Source organism: Diceros bicornis, chromosome 2 (assembly GCF_020826845.1).
Source record: "Diceros bicornis minor isolate mBicDic1 chromosome 2, mDicBic1.mat.cur, whole genome shotgun sequence".
Classification (NCBI taxonomy): Eukaryota; Metazoa; Chordata; class Mammalia; order Perissodactyla; family Rhinocerotidae; genus Diceros; species Diceros bicornis.
The window spans coordinates 5,108,390-5,124,955 of NC_080741.1; the positions used below are offsets into that span (position 1 = coordinate 5,108,390).

Below are 16,566 nucleotides of genomic sequence, written 5' to 3' on the forward strand. Positions count from 1 at the left end.
CATAGCATTTTTTTCCTTTGATGTACCATAATTACAAGAGTACCATAATGTACACTATTGGACTGGTTTTGGCTGCAGTTTTAACTTTTTGGGGATTACCTAATTGCTTGTGAGCAGTTACCTTGTATAAAATTCTAAAGTGATGTGTGTTTACCTGATTAAACTACTTTACTCATTACACTTTATAGTACCACATATAAAGAAGGCTAATGTGGGTAATACTACAGTAGAACAAATATTTGCCAGTTCTTAAAGTGGAAAATGTGTTTATTAACATTCGAACTCCCTTCACACAAGGCCTTATAAAAATTCTTAGTATTTTGATTATACATAAGTCTATATTTTCTACATAGTTACAGTGATGTATAATATAATTTAGCTTTTCATAATACACTGTTTAAATACATCATTAGTTCTGTTAAACATAAGCAATTATTTTCAAATCCAATACTTGAACAATTTTCTTTGTACATAGTTTAGCAGGGCTAACATAAGATGCTCTTTATTAAGAGGTATATGATCTGAGTATTAACAGTTGCTGAAGTTTGGTATTTTTATACAGCATTTTTTTTGCTTTGATCACAAAAACACAAAACCCTTAAGGATACTGAAATTCAGTAAGTAAAGTCCAGAGACATTACTTTAGCTGATGAATCAAATTCATACATAACACTATAGTATTAAAAATCTTTAAAAAAAAAACTTGAAATCTGTACTAGTACAGACCTTTCCTACCAGGATAAGACTACTTGGGACCAGAAAGGAAAAAGATAGCTTTGAGTTTCTTTGTGGTGCCGATAGGAGGAAAAGTGCTAAATTACCTTGTGGCCTCGCACTAATGATAGCAGTTTGGGGAAATACCAGAGCATACATATTCCAACTCAACAACCCTAGGTAACTTCATGGAGGTGGGAGTTGGCTTAGCTCATGCTCTGTGGCCACAGCACTGATCTTGTGTGTAAAAGATGAAATGTTTGCATACTGTGATCTAGGTCTTAATTGCAAGCTATACTGAGGAATTTTTATGTATTGTTTTGGCCATATTTCATTCCAAAAGAAAAGCTGATGTGATGCTTGAGTTACAGCACCAGTCTATTATTAGTTATTAGTGAAATGAAGTACACTCCTGCAGATAAATACCAGATCAGAAAAACCTGTTTCAGTAATCTGATTAAACTGTAGAATACTAAAAAATAAGTTATTTCTACAGAAATCTCTGAAGGGAGCAAAAAAAATCAAATTATAGACCTAAATAAACATTTAAAGGGAAATAACCCATCACTCTCTGAAGGTTAAACAGTATTTGCTATGTTGTAATCCCGTTCACCATTAGGCTGCAGCTGGACCACAACACTGTGTTCATTAATTTCGTTTTCTGCATCACTGCTGTCGGTATCTTCATTGTCATCTTCCTCATAGTCTGAAGATTCTGTCATGTTCTGTTGTGAGCGGGATTCCGACAAAGCCCCAAATGACTGGGTGCTGACAGAAGCCAAAGGTCTGAGTAAAGGGGTGTGTTCTGACACTTCGTTTTCTTCTTGACTACTGTCTGTGTCGGAGTCTGAATCGCCTTGAGAAGGAACAACTTTTTGCTTGCAGACTGGACAGGTTTTTTTGGTTTTAGTTAGCCAAGGGTCTACACACTTGCAGTGATAAGCTGTTGAAGCAAAATATACATCTTTTAGGTAGTAACTGTGGTTGAGAACGTTATTTTCAATCTGTTCTTCTGATCTATATGCATCATGTAGGGACAAAAGAAGAAAAGTGTACATTTTCATCACTACTCTTCCATCCTTTGATGAGACTACTAATTAGCACAGGGCCTGGCTTACGGTGTGCTAAGAACTAGTTTCTGTCTTCCCCTCTAATACTGAACCTAAATAGAAATTACTCTCTGTGTAAATTCAAAAAAGGATGTAATTATTCATACCATGGGAACAGGGAAGGATTCTGAGCTTGTCTCCGTCTTCATACTCATCCAAACAAATGGCACATACGTCATACTCATCTCCTGTGACAGAAAACAGCACATAAAATTAATTAAAAGAGGTGGAGAGGTATTCTTAACTTTTCAAACTTTTCAAGTTGGGTCTTTCTCCATTATTTTAAATGCCTTTTGATTTATCTGTTTTTAAATGATAACCTTTTGTTTGTTTTCTGTCACATCAGAGAGCTGTTTCAAGTTCAAGTTCAGGCACCTGAAGTTTTAATTTAAATAGTTAACCTTTTACCTAAAATAAGAAATTAAAAATGGATGTCAGATTTGTTTACCTTCATTACCTTTGCAAAAGATTTTTATAAAAACTATCCTAATTCCATTGGTGTTTTATGTAACTATTCAAATGCTAGTTTTGAAATATTTTATGCCAAAAAACAACAAAATTTCACTATATAGATGTCTTCAAGTCTGGGTCATTTTGTAAGTAAAAACGGAAACATGTTAGAAGACACTCAAAATTATTTAAATATATTAGTGAATAAAAACATTTGGAATGAAGACACACTGAGCTTCAAATCTCCATTCCAACATTTAGTAGTTCCGTGGCAACTGGCAGGTTACTTAGCCTCTGACATCCAGTTCTTTTATCTGTAGAGAGGTTCTGTCTACCTCGCCGGGTTGTGAGGATGGAATGAGAGTGTGAGCGAAGGGCCAGGCACAGAGGGATTCACTAAATGGTGTTTATTATTAATATCACTGCCCTTTTAATTTCTTATTGTTGAACTTACCACCTTTATAATCACGAAAGTTCATTAATTCATAGCTCTTTTTGGAAGTCAAGGATAGTATAAGTTTTTAAGGGAACTGTCAGTCTTACAGCAGCTTTTTAAGCTGAGTCAGTAGTGGCTTTTTCTGTAGTGGCAGTGACCATTGTGACTGCTTTCAATTTAGTGTTTTCCATTGAATGTATATGTTAGGTAAAAACTTACAAAAATATCAGGGAACAAAAGACAGTTAAATTCATTGCCTATCCCACACACAGGGTAACAACCTAGGAGGCGTGTCAGAAATAAAGCCATTGTCTGGATAGACAGGCTGGACGAACACGACACATGGAGAAGGGAATGATAGTTCTATCCAAACAATCTCTTTAATAGCCTTTAGTCATTTAAAATAGCACATTGAGGAGGAGTTCTAAATAGAAAGCTTTAATGAAGATTACTAATTTTTGTTCAGTATCTTAAATTTGGTTACTATAGTATCACCCATCAAATACATTCTCTAATAAATACAAGATTCTATTAGAGGCCATGGTTCTATTAAAACCTTGTGTGTGGAATTTGGTGAGACTGATTATATGCATCTCAAACTATTAAAAGACAGAAGGACTCCAATATATCTATAATTTGTAATTACACAGTTGATCTATTTACATGGACTTTGAGGACAGTTTTAATAAGCAATTCAATCATGACCAATTTCTCATACAAATCAAACTTTCAGTCTTATGACTGAGAAAATGCCTATTAAAAACATACTGTTAATATAATTGAACAGGAACAGACTCGTCCAAAGCTGTGCCAAGGCTCTAAGCCTCATTGTCCTAAGGTAGGGAGGTCATCCTGCACTATCTAGGGGCCCAATGTAATCGTGCAAGAGGGAGGCAGAAGAATTCAGAGTCAGAGGGAGATGTGACTGGATGAATGGTTAGAGACATGCAATCTTATGGGCTTTGAAGGAGAGCAGGAGGGTCCTAAACCAAAGAATATCGTGGCCTCTAGAAGCCGGAAAAGGCAAGGAAATGGATTCCTCCTTAGAGCTTCCAGAAAAGAACACAGCCCTGCCAACATCTTGATTTTAGCCCAGTGAGACCACTGTCGGACTTCTAACCTACAAAACTGTAATATAATAAAAGTGTTGTTTTACCCAACTTTGTGGTAGTCTGTTACCTCAGCAACAGGAAATGAATACAGGTGGTAGTTGGGTTAGCCCTGAATGTATGGAATTGATGCTTCAGGGTCACTCTGCTTTCCTATCAATCCTTTGAATTGTTGCAAGTGATGAATTTATATTGAGCTCCCATATTTTCTAGCCACAGCACTTTACTTTGAAGATGACAGGTCAAGATTCAGAGGTGTCATTTGTGATCATGGACCAGACTGGAGCCTACTGCTCTCTAGAGAATTAACCCCCATGGCCTTGGACTTGTGATGAAATGGTAAAACACATGTTAGAATGCTTGGGTTTCTTATCCTAATCATCTTATTTCTTAGCTATGTAACCTTGTGCAAGACACTTCTATGTTTCAGTATTCTCAAAGACAAAACAAAAATAATAACGTATCTATGTCTTAGGATTGTTGTGGATTAAAAGAGATAATCAAAGTAGAGTACTACACAGTGTCTGGTGCATATAGCACCTCTTCACCAATGTCCACCTGTTAACACTGGCCTGATACTGGCTTATGACATGGTGCACTGAAGGCTGAGGCTAGGGGGCTGCTCTCTAATACCCCCATGTGCTTCTGTCCCATCACATGAACTCTTGCTTACAAAGAGTTCACGGCACTGATCGTTGAACCTGTTTGTTGTACTTAGAATAATTATGTAATTTAATTAAATATTCAGCAGCCCAGAACTGTGAGTGTAAAAGACTTCTGGTTTTATTGAAAGCTAGGTTGACTGTATTAGGAGCATTTAATAAAAGCTAGTTGCTTCTCTAACCCCTCTCTAACCGCTCTCTAGCCAAAATGTGATTAAATGAGGTATGGGTGAGAAATCGAAAAGATCGGACAAACTTATGTATCAATAAAAAGCAAGAATGAGAGCATAATCCAATTTTTGTCCCATTTTAAAATACCGAAACTACAAATGGTAGAAAATGCATCATGTACCACAACAACTTGCAAATCCAGTCAGTGGATTCATATTCAAGACCATGGTGCAACATCAAAACATGTTGAGTTGATTTATATTTATTTTTAACCAGAAGATAAATTTAATGTATTTACATATTTTTTTATGATTCACAACTTTATCAGATTTTTAAAAATAACCAATCTGTCCACTGGTTCAGGTAGCATAAGATAAAAGGGCTATAACAGTGTCAGTTTTGTTACCTCTGCACCATGCTAAAAAGTTTTGTTGCTTAGTAAAAACTGGTTCTTAACTGGGGACATTATTGCCTCCCAGGGACATTTGGTGACACCTACAGACATTTTTGGTTTTCACAACTGGGAGTTGGTGCTGCTGGCATCTGGTGGGCCAGGGATGCTGCTGAACCTGCAATGCTCTGGACAGCCCCTCGAAGAAAGAATTATCTCATCTAAAATGTCAGTAGTGCTGAGGTTGAGAAACCCTGATATAAAACCTCTCCAGGCTTTATCAAAGACTGCTAATTCACTAGTAGACAGATGTTCAGAAGTTGTGAGAGGGGTGAGACTCATGTCTATTATGTGAAACAATATGGAAACGCTTCTGTCTGGAATGTTTTTGGCATTACTGTTATTTGAATAATGTTTCAGAAAAATTTAATGAAGGCACTTTTAAAGTCACATCAGTCTGGGAGTGTTATAATATGTAGGTAGTCAGAACTTGGGTTGTCCCCTCTAAACCTGTTCCTCCCTAGTTTCTCCCCCAAACCTTGGGTCATCAGGTACAAGGGCAATGACCCATCAGAAGGGGAATCACACAAAGACTTAAGGCAGCCATTACAGTGGCATGAACTGATTCCTGGGCATCTCCTTGATGCCGCTTTCCCTGAGAGCCTACATTCAATCTGTCACCAAGCCCCATGTGGCTTTTCTCCAGAGCAGCCAGGGTGGTTTTTTAAAAACGTCAATCATATCATGTCAATCCCATTTAAATGGTTCTCCATCTCACTTAGAATAAAATCTGAGCTCCTTATCATGGCCTTCATATGGCTGTATATGATCTGACCCCTGCCTCCCACTCCCCATCTCATCTCACACCAGTCCACCCCGCTTCACTCATGCTTCAATCACACTGGCCTTTCAGTCTTGAATAAACTAATATGAGAGTTAAGTGGGGACCTGCATTTAGCCATGTTGTAACAAAAACATTGGGACATAAAATTAGGTATACAAAGAGGAATCATCATTTCTAGAGATGACTCAAAAATGAGCTAGTTTTAAATAATCTAGTCATAGTACAAACACATTGATGCAGAGCTTAATTGTTCAATTTTATAACAAAGCAGTCCAGGCCTTAAGTCAACCAGAATGGGTTTCCTGAAAGTAAAAGATAAAAGAGTGAACCTTCAGGGCTAAACACACACAAGTTTCACAGTAAGAATGACTTAACACACACGTTTTAAATAATCTGCCCACGGAAAATGGAGCATTGGATTCAGGAGATTCAAAGCAAAAATGACTGTTCTCCTAGAGAAAGTGCCCTGCCTCTTACTCCCCACTTTGCCAGTAAAGAAAATGATGGCAGCTCTTTCTAGCAAATAAAAATAAATGATTCTTATCTTCTGTTCTCCCCTCTTCCATACCAATTCCCAAGAAATCTGAACAAAAGACAACAGGATAAAATATTTTTAAAGCCAGACTTGCTTGAGAATTCTTCCTTGTTATTTTTAAGCCCTGAGCAAAGGAACTAATATTTACTTTTAAGCTTAGAGTAAAGGCAGTTAAATGTAGTTATAAAAATTAAGCATGTTTTAACAGATAAAGAAATAAAAAATTACAAAAATTAAGTATTGCTCCATTTTTATGTAAATGCTATAAAATGTGATATTGCTTTTTTCTAATCTCTGAAATAAAATCCTTCTCCTTCTTTCCATGGAAAATCACAATGATTAAACTATAAAAGAAGAATGCTTGGTAACTTAAAATTTCAAATATGAAACCCACTTTTTATCATTCATATCTCAGGGATCTGGCTCCTTCACATATTGATGGCGTGGGGGAGACACTCCCACAGAGACGGCTTCAATGCCTAGTAGAGGGACTGTTAAGTGAAAACGTAAGGACTTTTCATCTGCTGTGAAACATGGTGTGTGGTAACCAGTCCTTATGGTTACGGACTTGGAGAAATACATTAATTGAAATGACACAGGAAACCACAATTTCAATTGAGCTATTTTTGAGGACAATAATGAGTAATGAAGCAAGAAAATGCTTCATTACTGCTTTAGAAGAAAACAACTAAAACCTTATTATTTTACATGTACTAGAAATGGTTAAGTCAGTATTTAAATCATTTAAGTATTAATCAGCACAAACACTTCTGATAGAGCTGCAAAGGTGAAGATCAATAAAAGAGTTAGGAAGAGTTAAGACGATCATGTCCCCAAAGTATGGTCAACGTGTGTGAGTGCTGATGTTATAACCTGTACACATAGTCTACTATGCGAGGGCCTCAAGTTTCTGGTTTCTGTGGGTTTGATGACAGGCTATGCCTATGGAAAATTTCCCAACTCCAAATTCTTTTTGGTTCATTGGCAACTATCTCCAAAATGTTACAGATTCCCCTAACATTAACATTAACATTTCCACTACATTCTAAGCCTACAAGAGTCGAGACTTGCATGGTTTGCTGCTATGACTCACTGGAGTGATAGGTACCACAGAAGTGTTCGACACTTCTCTTCATGTTTTCACTCATCTGATGGTTGCTCTGCAACTGTAAGAAAACTGCAACTGTTAAATTGGGATTTTTTTCTAACATCTATGCATACTTTGTCCAAACCATTAGAGTACACTAGAACATGCATAACAAATAAACCTTTCTTTTACTTTAGATGCCAAATCTCATGATAACCAAAACATTCTAAAACAAAACTACAACTAGCTTAAACTTATGGTTACTGGAAAGAAATTTCAGGTGTAGTATTTATAAAGTTACATATTTTTAAGCTGCTTCATGATTTTGACAATCTTCTCTTTTTTCACCCTAAAAGAAATGTTTAATGACTGGATTTTGATGACACTAATATTTCATTTATGGTTTTTATTTAAGAGATTGTTTTGTAATAATAATTGCTATCATTTGTTGAGCTGTTGCTATGTGCTTGGCACTATTATAAGCATTTTTCATATACCGATTTAAACTCCCCCACCCACCTTATGAAGTAGGTATTATTAGTCACATTTACACATGAAGGGATGTATGAAGAGGTTAAGGAACTTGCTCAAGGTCGGATAGCCAATAAATGGGTGATCCAGAATTTCATCCAGGTCTGTCAGACTCCAAAGTCCATGCATGGTGTTAACCATTACGTTGTATTGTCTTCTAGCACATGTACTCAGAATTTCACATTTAAATAATCACTTTTGATTCACAGTGTAAAAAGGGTAAGAGGTTAAGAAATACTCTTAGGCAGCCACGTATTAGAAATTAAAATGTTTTCAATTCATAAGGCAGAGCACTCTTTTTTTCTTCAGATTGCCACACAATGGAGAAGGAATGAAGATCATGTTTTATTCCTATCTCCCATGGTTTCCTATTTTTATAAACCTTTCAGGATGCTACAAAATAGCAGCTATATTCTTCAACTTTAATTAAGGGCCAAACATTTCTTATGTAGTCTGATGATGAAATGATAATGCATGCACAATAAGGAAACACTCAACTGACTCCACTGAAGGAAAGAGCATTATGTTGGCAACTTTTATTTTGGAAGTATGTTAGTCAATTACTTCATTAACTGTCAGTAAGAATAAAAATGATTGCCTTTAAGGCAATAAATCCACATAAATAAATCCATATTAACAAACTTAAAAATCCAAGTTTAGGCATTGATACCAGCTTTGGTAGAATTCCATTTTGGATAATTTTCTTTAAACTTAACTTTTCCCAGATTCTGAACACCCATTCTGTATTACTCTGTATTGGTTCTAACTTGGCTGCATTACACAGATAAACTACAATTGCACCCAAGATCTTTCTGAATAGAGGAGCAAATAGATTTAAAGATCTGTCATTATCCTGAAGTGAAAAATCAAAAGTTGAAGAGATTGTAGAATGGTACACATTGTGCCCGACTCAAGTACTTAAAAAGCATTTCCTTGGATTGAGTACTAAAGGTTTCATTATTCCTTTTCAGGCCACTAGGGAATGAGGTGTACAACACCCTTCCAGAGCCAGCTTCAACAAACTCAAATTCATGTACGTCCTTAGATACTTGTGTGTTCTAATCTAGTAATTATTTTTCTTTTCCTTGTATAAAGGAAATTAAACATAAACCTTAAGCAGCCCTCAGATACACTTGAGGTTTAAAGTGGAAGAGGCACTGGGCCTACAATATTTTTGCATAAAGCAGAATTACTTCTAGATGACTTCTTCCTGTTGACTAGATTGGGCTAATATTTATTACAACTCTCAGTGTAGCAAAGGTGACTATAAAAAATCATACATAAAACTTCCTTCTAAAAAGTGCATACGAATTGATAAGAAAACACTAATATCCCAATAGAAATGTGAGCAAAGGACAAGACAGGTTACAAAATAGAAATATAAATAGGTAATTTACCTTGTTAATGTAGAATATAATGAAATGAATATTCTCATATACTGCTCGTAGACTTCAACCTTTAGGAAATTAGTTTGCTCTCAAAAATGTGCCTTCTCTTTGACATAGTGATTTGAGGAGGAGGGTAAGTGCAGGTGGGCATGGAAGAGGATGAGAGAAGGGGAATGGGAAAGATTAAAGCCAGGAGGCAGTTTATTTTATTTTGAAATCGTAGGGCCTGAAGAGGAAAGATGGGATAGGGTAGTATTTACAAGTACAGTGTCTGGAGTCAAGAATTTGATTTGCAGCCCTGCCACGTGCCTTTACTAGCTATGCGCCCTCAGGTAATTTACTTGACCTTTCTAAGTCTCGCTTTCTTTTTTTTCCCCAGTAATTTTATTGAGATCATGATGGTATACAACATTGTGTAATTTCAGGTGTCCATTACTGTTTATCAGTGTCTGGATTTTCTTTATCTACAAACTCGTTGTAACAGTACTTTTCTAATTGTGCTGCTCTAAGATCTAAAATGGAAAATTATCAAAATTTTATTGGGTGCAGTGCCCATCCCAATCCAATTTAATCCCAGTTAACTCATTTGGTATAAATTACACTGCTTCAGTTAGAAGTTAGTGGACTGAAGGCACGGCTCTCTGTAGCAGTCACAGCTACAGGCAAGTGATAAAGGTCAAGAGTGCCACGACACAAACTAGCCTACAGCACCAGCTCTCTCAGTCCCCGTCAGTCCATCTCCAAGCTACAGTGCAGACCTGGATATGAAATAATAAACTAGTTCATCCTCAAGTAACTCAGGAATGCTGACCTCCTAGGAGCCATAGCCATGACAGTAACTCCTAGCCAACTTGGAACCTCATTGTTTTACTGCTTTGTGGCCATTACAAAAAGTACACCTTGAAAGGAACTGAGAAATATTCCCCTTTTAAGAGTAAATTCAGAACAGTTTTCCCTTGGAATAGTTCAACACAGAACAAATATCAACTAGCCTTGGTTGGACTGAACTCTGGTTAAAGATTCTTAGCTTTATGAGGAGATGGACTATGTCTTTTACTCACCATTATATCCCTAGTGTTTAGTACAGTGCCTGGTACATAGCAGGCTCCCATAAACATATGCAGACTAACAAGTGCCACAAAGCATTTGTTCATTTCGTGATGGATGGTTAACAACGAAGCATCTCCCTCTCACCTGGAACCTGCCACGTGGACTCCCTGCTTCACTGTCAACCCCTTGTCTCTTCTCCATTCACCTGTGTGAGGGATCCTTTTCCACAATCATCTGAGCATGTTATTCTTCTCAAAACCCATCCAAGTTTTACCATCACACATTAAATCACAAGTCCTTACCATGCATGATCTGGCTCCCCGCCTACCTCTCTGGTCTCATCTCTAACCACTCTCCCTCTAGACCACTACATTCTAGCCACGTGCTCCCTTTACTGTTCCCTGAATATTTCAAACACACTGTTGCCTCAAGGCCGCTGTATTGCTGTTCCTCTGCCTGCAGAGTTCTCCCTTCCCCTTCCCGCCTTCCCCCACTGTTTCTTCTCTCACTTCATTTAGATCTCTGTTCGAAGTCTCCTTCTCAGAGAGGTCTTCCCTGTTTTATCTAAAATAGCATCCCGCGCCTCCCCCATCACTCATCATTTGTGGTCCTTCATTGCACTTATTGCTATGTGACTTCATTTCTTATTTGTCTGTTTGCCCCCACTAAGCTCCACAAAGGCAGGAGTTGTTTGTTTTATTTACTGCTCTTTCCCTAGCACCTTCACAGCACCTGGCACACAGTAAAAGTACTCAGTAAATATTTATTGAAGGAATGTATGAATAACTACACAGGTTATTCCCAGGAAATCCTGATTTCTGCCTCCAGCTGCTAATTGGAAGACCTAATCACAGGTATAACTACAAAAAGCTAAATATTTTAATACAATGTAGATAAAGTCTATATAGATCCTGACTGATGTAGAAAACTGGCCTCAGATTTTACCATCCTAATTCAATGTTGAATATGCCAGCCAGCTCTAAAGACAACAAAAGACAATATACAACAAAGCACTATAAGGAATATAATGTTTGCACAGTGGCAATAATAGATACTGGTGTCTACTGATAATCAGCATATATCCAAGAAAGAAGAGCTCATTGTACCAGGAGACAGTGGAGAAGAGTTCTTAGAGAGGTACTAGGGTCAGGCCTTAAAGATAAATTGGATTTAGAAAAACTCAAGAGGAAAAGACACTATAGGGAGAGTAAACAGTTGAAAAGCATTTGCAAAGAAGAAATAAACATGGCAAAATCAAAGTTATGCAAGGTTAGCAATAAGGGGCAGTGGAAAGTAAGGCTGGATGAATATGGTGGAGCCAAATGATGAAACGTTTTGAATACCAAGATGAGGACTCTGACGTGATTGCTGAGGCAGCAGAGGCCAACTGAAACCTTTCAAGCAGAGGAATGCTTGACGTCTGAAAACAACATCTCAAAAACTCTTCATCAGTGTGCTGAAGGGACCTGGGCCTGGGATGTAGAGGTAACCCTAGGCACAGGAAGGCTGACTTACTGTTTGGCACTCCCAAAATTCAAGTAAATAAACTGAGGCAGGCTTGCATGATAGAGTGACAACAAGAATGGAGAGAAATGATCAGATCCAATAATCATTTTGAAGGAAAAACTCATTGGATCTGGGGACTAGACGTAAGTAATAAAAGGAGGGGGGTGCTGAATCAAAGATGATGTATATAATCTTAAGTGTGTGATTTGACATTATTAAGATACAACATGTAAAAGGAGCAGGAGAGGGAATGAGAGCAAATCAACTGTTTACAAGCTGGTAATTTTTTTAAACTAAGAATTGGTAAGTTAATTCTAAATATTAAAGAGATGGTTGGTGTTTTGTGAGTATATTTTAATCCTGAAATAATGTGTAACTACTGCTCAAGACTAAGTATACCCTGAACAACATGTGCAGCTGATTTAGACTACAGTGTGTCAATGTAATCTCTCTGCAAAGACAGAGTGTATACTCTTCCTCACTGGACCACACACTTTATTGTAATGTAAGAAATACAGTACTGCAATGGAAAGTCATACCTTCTGTGGAAATATATATACGTTACATTTGCCCTATCGCCACTGGGTTGGAAATTCCTTGAGAATGGGGGCGGGGGGGGGGTCACATTTCTTCTTTGTAAGTTTTCTAAAATATCCATTATAATAACAGACATACATTGACATTTATTTGGCAAACAGAGCTTAAGTGCCTGCTAGGCACCATGAACTGTACTAAACCAGGGCTTAAAGGATGAATTGGGACTTCAAGGTAAATAAAGCAGAGAAAGGAAATAAAAGCCAAAGAAACTCAAAGAGGTATGTGGTGGCACAGGAAGTAGCTCTTTAGGCTAGAATGTAGGATGAAAGGAAGAGAACAGAGGATAAGGCTGGGGTGTAAGCCGGGGTCAGACCATAAGGTCCTTATGCCATGCTAAAGTGTAAGCTTGACTATTACATATATATGATTCTCAGAATTAACCATAGAAGTTCTCTTGCTGTATGTAATTATGGACAGTGAGTTCCTATCTCCAACACCAAGCACAGTGGCTGGTCAAATGTATGTTGACTAAATGCAAAAGGAAGAACAGTGTTGGACATATTAAATTTGAAGAGTGTATAGATTATCCAGGCAGAGATGTCCATTAGTTAACTGGATATGTGGGACTGGAGCTTAGGATAAAGCTCTAGGTGGGAGATGAAAGTATGGAAGTCTTCAGGAAACAGGTCACCAGCAGGAGGCAGGGATAAGGAGAAAACAATCTGATATAAAACCATAGGTCTGTGCGTAGCATGCAGAAAGCTCTCAAATGTTTGCTAGTATTATAAGCAAGCAGCGAACCAAAGGATAAATGGCAGGCAAGGAGAGTCCTGCTTTACAGAAGAAGAGGACTGAAAATACTGATGACTGACTACAGCAGTGCTCCTGAGTGTCCACCCAAGCCACAAACACCCAGGATCGAGAAACATGGCACACGAGAAGAGCAGCTACTGATGGCAGTGGGTTGCCTATGTAAATTCTGTGGAAGCAGAAAGCAGAAAATGGTTGAGAATCTCCGGACCACAACATACTTTCTTTTTTTGAGGGCAGAAACTGTAACTAACTTAATAAATGCTTCATTCCTTCTTTCAAAGTGTGGCCAACATGGTACTAGTTAATAAAGATTTGTTAAATTACTAAAATAAATCACAAAGGATGATCAGCCTATGAAAATTTGCTGATATAACACCATTTTGGGGAAAAACATCTTTAAATAAAAAGTCATAAAATAGATCTTGGATAAAGAAGCCAAATGAGGCAATATATGTGAAAACATTTCCCACAACACAGAGTACAAAACAAATGTAATTTTACATTTAGAAAAAAAATTAATTCTGAGTAACTGAGAGGAATACCCATCCAGTAGGACACAAAGGAGACAAGTCATGTGTAACAACTTCAGATTTCTTTTTCTTCAGAAGATATCCTGAATATCTAACCTGGCCTATGAGATTTCAAAGATTCTATGGCTAGAAGGATACTAGACTTGCTTAGTTTTGGTCTATAATACTTTGTATTTGAAAAGTCCTGGTTTTGCATTATTTTCTCCTCACATCTTAGTGAGGTACTTAGGGCAGGTATTATCAGGAAGGCAGGTTAAGTGGTTTGCTCAAGGTCACACATCTCATCATGAACAGAACCAGATCTTTGGTTCCAAATCTTATACACTTTCCACTGCACCATTTTGGTGACTTTCTAAAAAATTAACTGCTAACTTCCTCATTGCTATGGTGTTCATAAGAACTACTTACATTACTTACATACCCCCACCCCTACAATTAATATAGCTTTGATATAAACTGCTGAAGTTCATCTGTGGTAGAAGGAAACCTACGAACCAGCTATAGGAAAGGAAATGACTTATGATTCCAGTGGAGTTTTGGAGCTCTCTATAATTCCTAAAATGGAATGATTCCTGCAGGGAAAAGAGGTAACATAATTAACATTCCTCACTGACTTCTACTGAACTTCCCTTTGGACATAAGATCCAGTGAGAGTAGGTGGTTTCTTTGTTTTTTGCTCCTTTTTTTTTTTAGAGAAACTTTCAAACATACACCAAAGTATAATGATGAATCATTATACCAACTCATGTACCATCACCAAATTTCTTCTGCTATTCTTGTTACAACTATCTTCCTCTACTTTTTTTCCTGAAGTATTTTCAAGCAAATACTGAGACATATCATTTTACCAACACATACTTTAGTATGTATCTCTAAAAGATGAGGACTTTAAAAAACATAATCACAATACTATTCTCACACCTAACAAAATGAACAGTAATTTTTTAATATCATTCAATACCCAAGGCATATTCAAGTTTCCTCAATTGTCTCAAAACTGTCTTTTTACAGATGATTTATTTAAACTAAGATCCAAGCAGGATCCAAACATTGCATCTGGCTGATGACTTATAAATCTCTCTGAATCTAAAACAGCCCTGCCTCCTTTGTATGCCTTATTTCTTAAAGAAACTGTATCATTTGTCCTGTAAATTTGTCTGCATTCTGGATTTGGGTGATTGCATAGATGATTGTTTTTTAAGATAGCTGGGGAGCTTCATCAATCATTCTGTGTTCAGACCAGAAATTCTACCGGCTCAATGGCAACTTGATGCAAATTAGGAGAAAAGCAACACTTCCTCAAGACACTTTATTGCTATCTGCCAAAAAATAATTTTATCATAAATATAAAAATCTCTGATGAAGAATGAATGATAAGCTCCCTAAGTTGTGCAATGTACAACCTGTACAATCGTATATTGCAGTTGGATCCAGAATTCTTGGTAAGATAAGTTCCCACAAGCAAGAAAAAGTGGGTGGAATTTCTTTCTGATAAACTAGATTACTTCAGTCCTTAAACTTGAAAGGCATAAAGAACATCTGTTTTCAACACTAGTGTTTATCCTTTGACAGCAGTGAACCTGACAGGCTTTTCATAGTCTCAGGCTGTGTAGCCCTAAGCATCTGGACCAAGAAAAAAAATTTCATGTTTAAGGTTTTTGGCAAAGAATAACTTTTTTAAAAAATTAAAATGGTCTCCAATGCTATGTTCATGTGGAAAGCATTTTGATTTTATCCTTTTCATAATTATGACAAAAAAGTAGGACTTTTTCACAGACAGTAACAACTATCAGAATATGTTTAGCCTGCCACTTCTAAGAAGAAATCCATCCATTCAGTGATTGGTTCTAGATTTCTCATAATTTGATTTACAATGGAATAATCATAGTCATGCTGAGAACAAAGTTTTATACTGTCGAATCATTTGTGCAAATTAAAAACTATCTACTGTCAATGGATACAATACAGGGTATATTAGCAAAGATTTGGAACTCTGACTGCTGCTGGTAAGTTTAAGTAATATTTTTAGGGCCAGTGTAACTGAATTTAAATGGTTTGTGATTTAACTATAATTTGGGGCAATGAGCAAATATTCGACTTCCGACTAAGTGCCATGCTAGGTGTGAAGGTTTCTTAGAAATTAAAATAATACAACCTATGCAAAGAATAATATCTGCAAGATATAGACTAATAACAAATAATTTAAAAACATGAGGCTTATCTCAATTTATGTAGTAGGAATTTACAAAAGCTGCATTAAGTCAAAATGTTTTCTAAACTATCTCTATTAATTCAATATTAAAGAAACCCAGTGTGAGATATTTTGGTAAATTTTATAAAAAAGTAGAAATATGACAGTTCCTTCTTGATTTACATTCCCTATTGCATCCCTAATGTTTAGGCAGAACAGTGTATCTAGAGCACAGCAAGTGCCCAGTATACATTTACCGAATGCACGAATAGTATTTAAATCTGGAATTTACTATATAATTTAATGTAAGGGCAGCATTTTTTTTTAACTATTTTTAAAAAGCAGTCTGTATAAATCAGTAATAATATTAATGAGTAATTTTGTTGGTACTAAAATACTAAATGAAGACCTCATGTAAGACAGGTGGATGTGATCAGACCTAAAAGTTTCTAAGGATACTGGATTGACCTGGAAATGTGTAGAGTAACAGGAATTGTCATATACCTCTTGTA

The 16,566-nt window shown here is 36.7% G+C and overlaps 1 protein-coding gene across 3 annotated transcripts in view; it reads right to left on the reverse strand.

Moving 5' to 3' along the window:
- Window positions 1–246: 246 nt before the first annotated feature.
- RNF13 (ring finger protein 13) overlaps window positions 247–16,566 on the reverse strand; it is a 147,163-nt gene continuing 130,843 nt past the window's right edge. For all 3 annotated transcript variants that reach the window (XM_058551073.1, XM_058551079.1, XM_058551088.1), the window contains 2 exons: window positions 1,931–2,011; window positions 247–1,657 (listed from right to left, as the gene is read on the reverse strand). In XM_058551073.1, coding sequence (XP_058407056.1) covers window positions 1,293–1,657; window positions 1,931–2,011 — 446 coding nt within the window. In that variant the 3' untranslated portion in view covers window positions 247–1,292. The remainder of the gene's footprint in view (window positions 1,658–1,930; window positions 2,012–16,566) is intronic.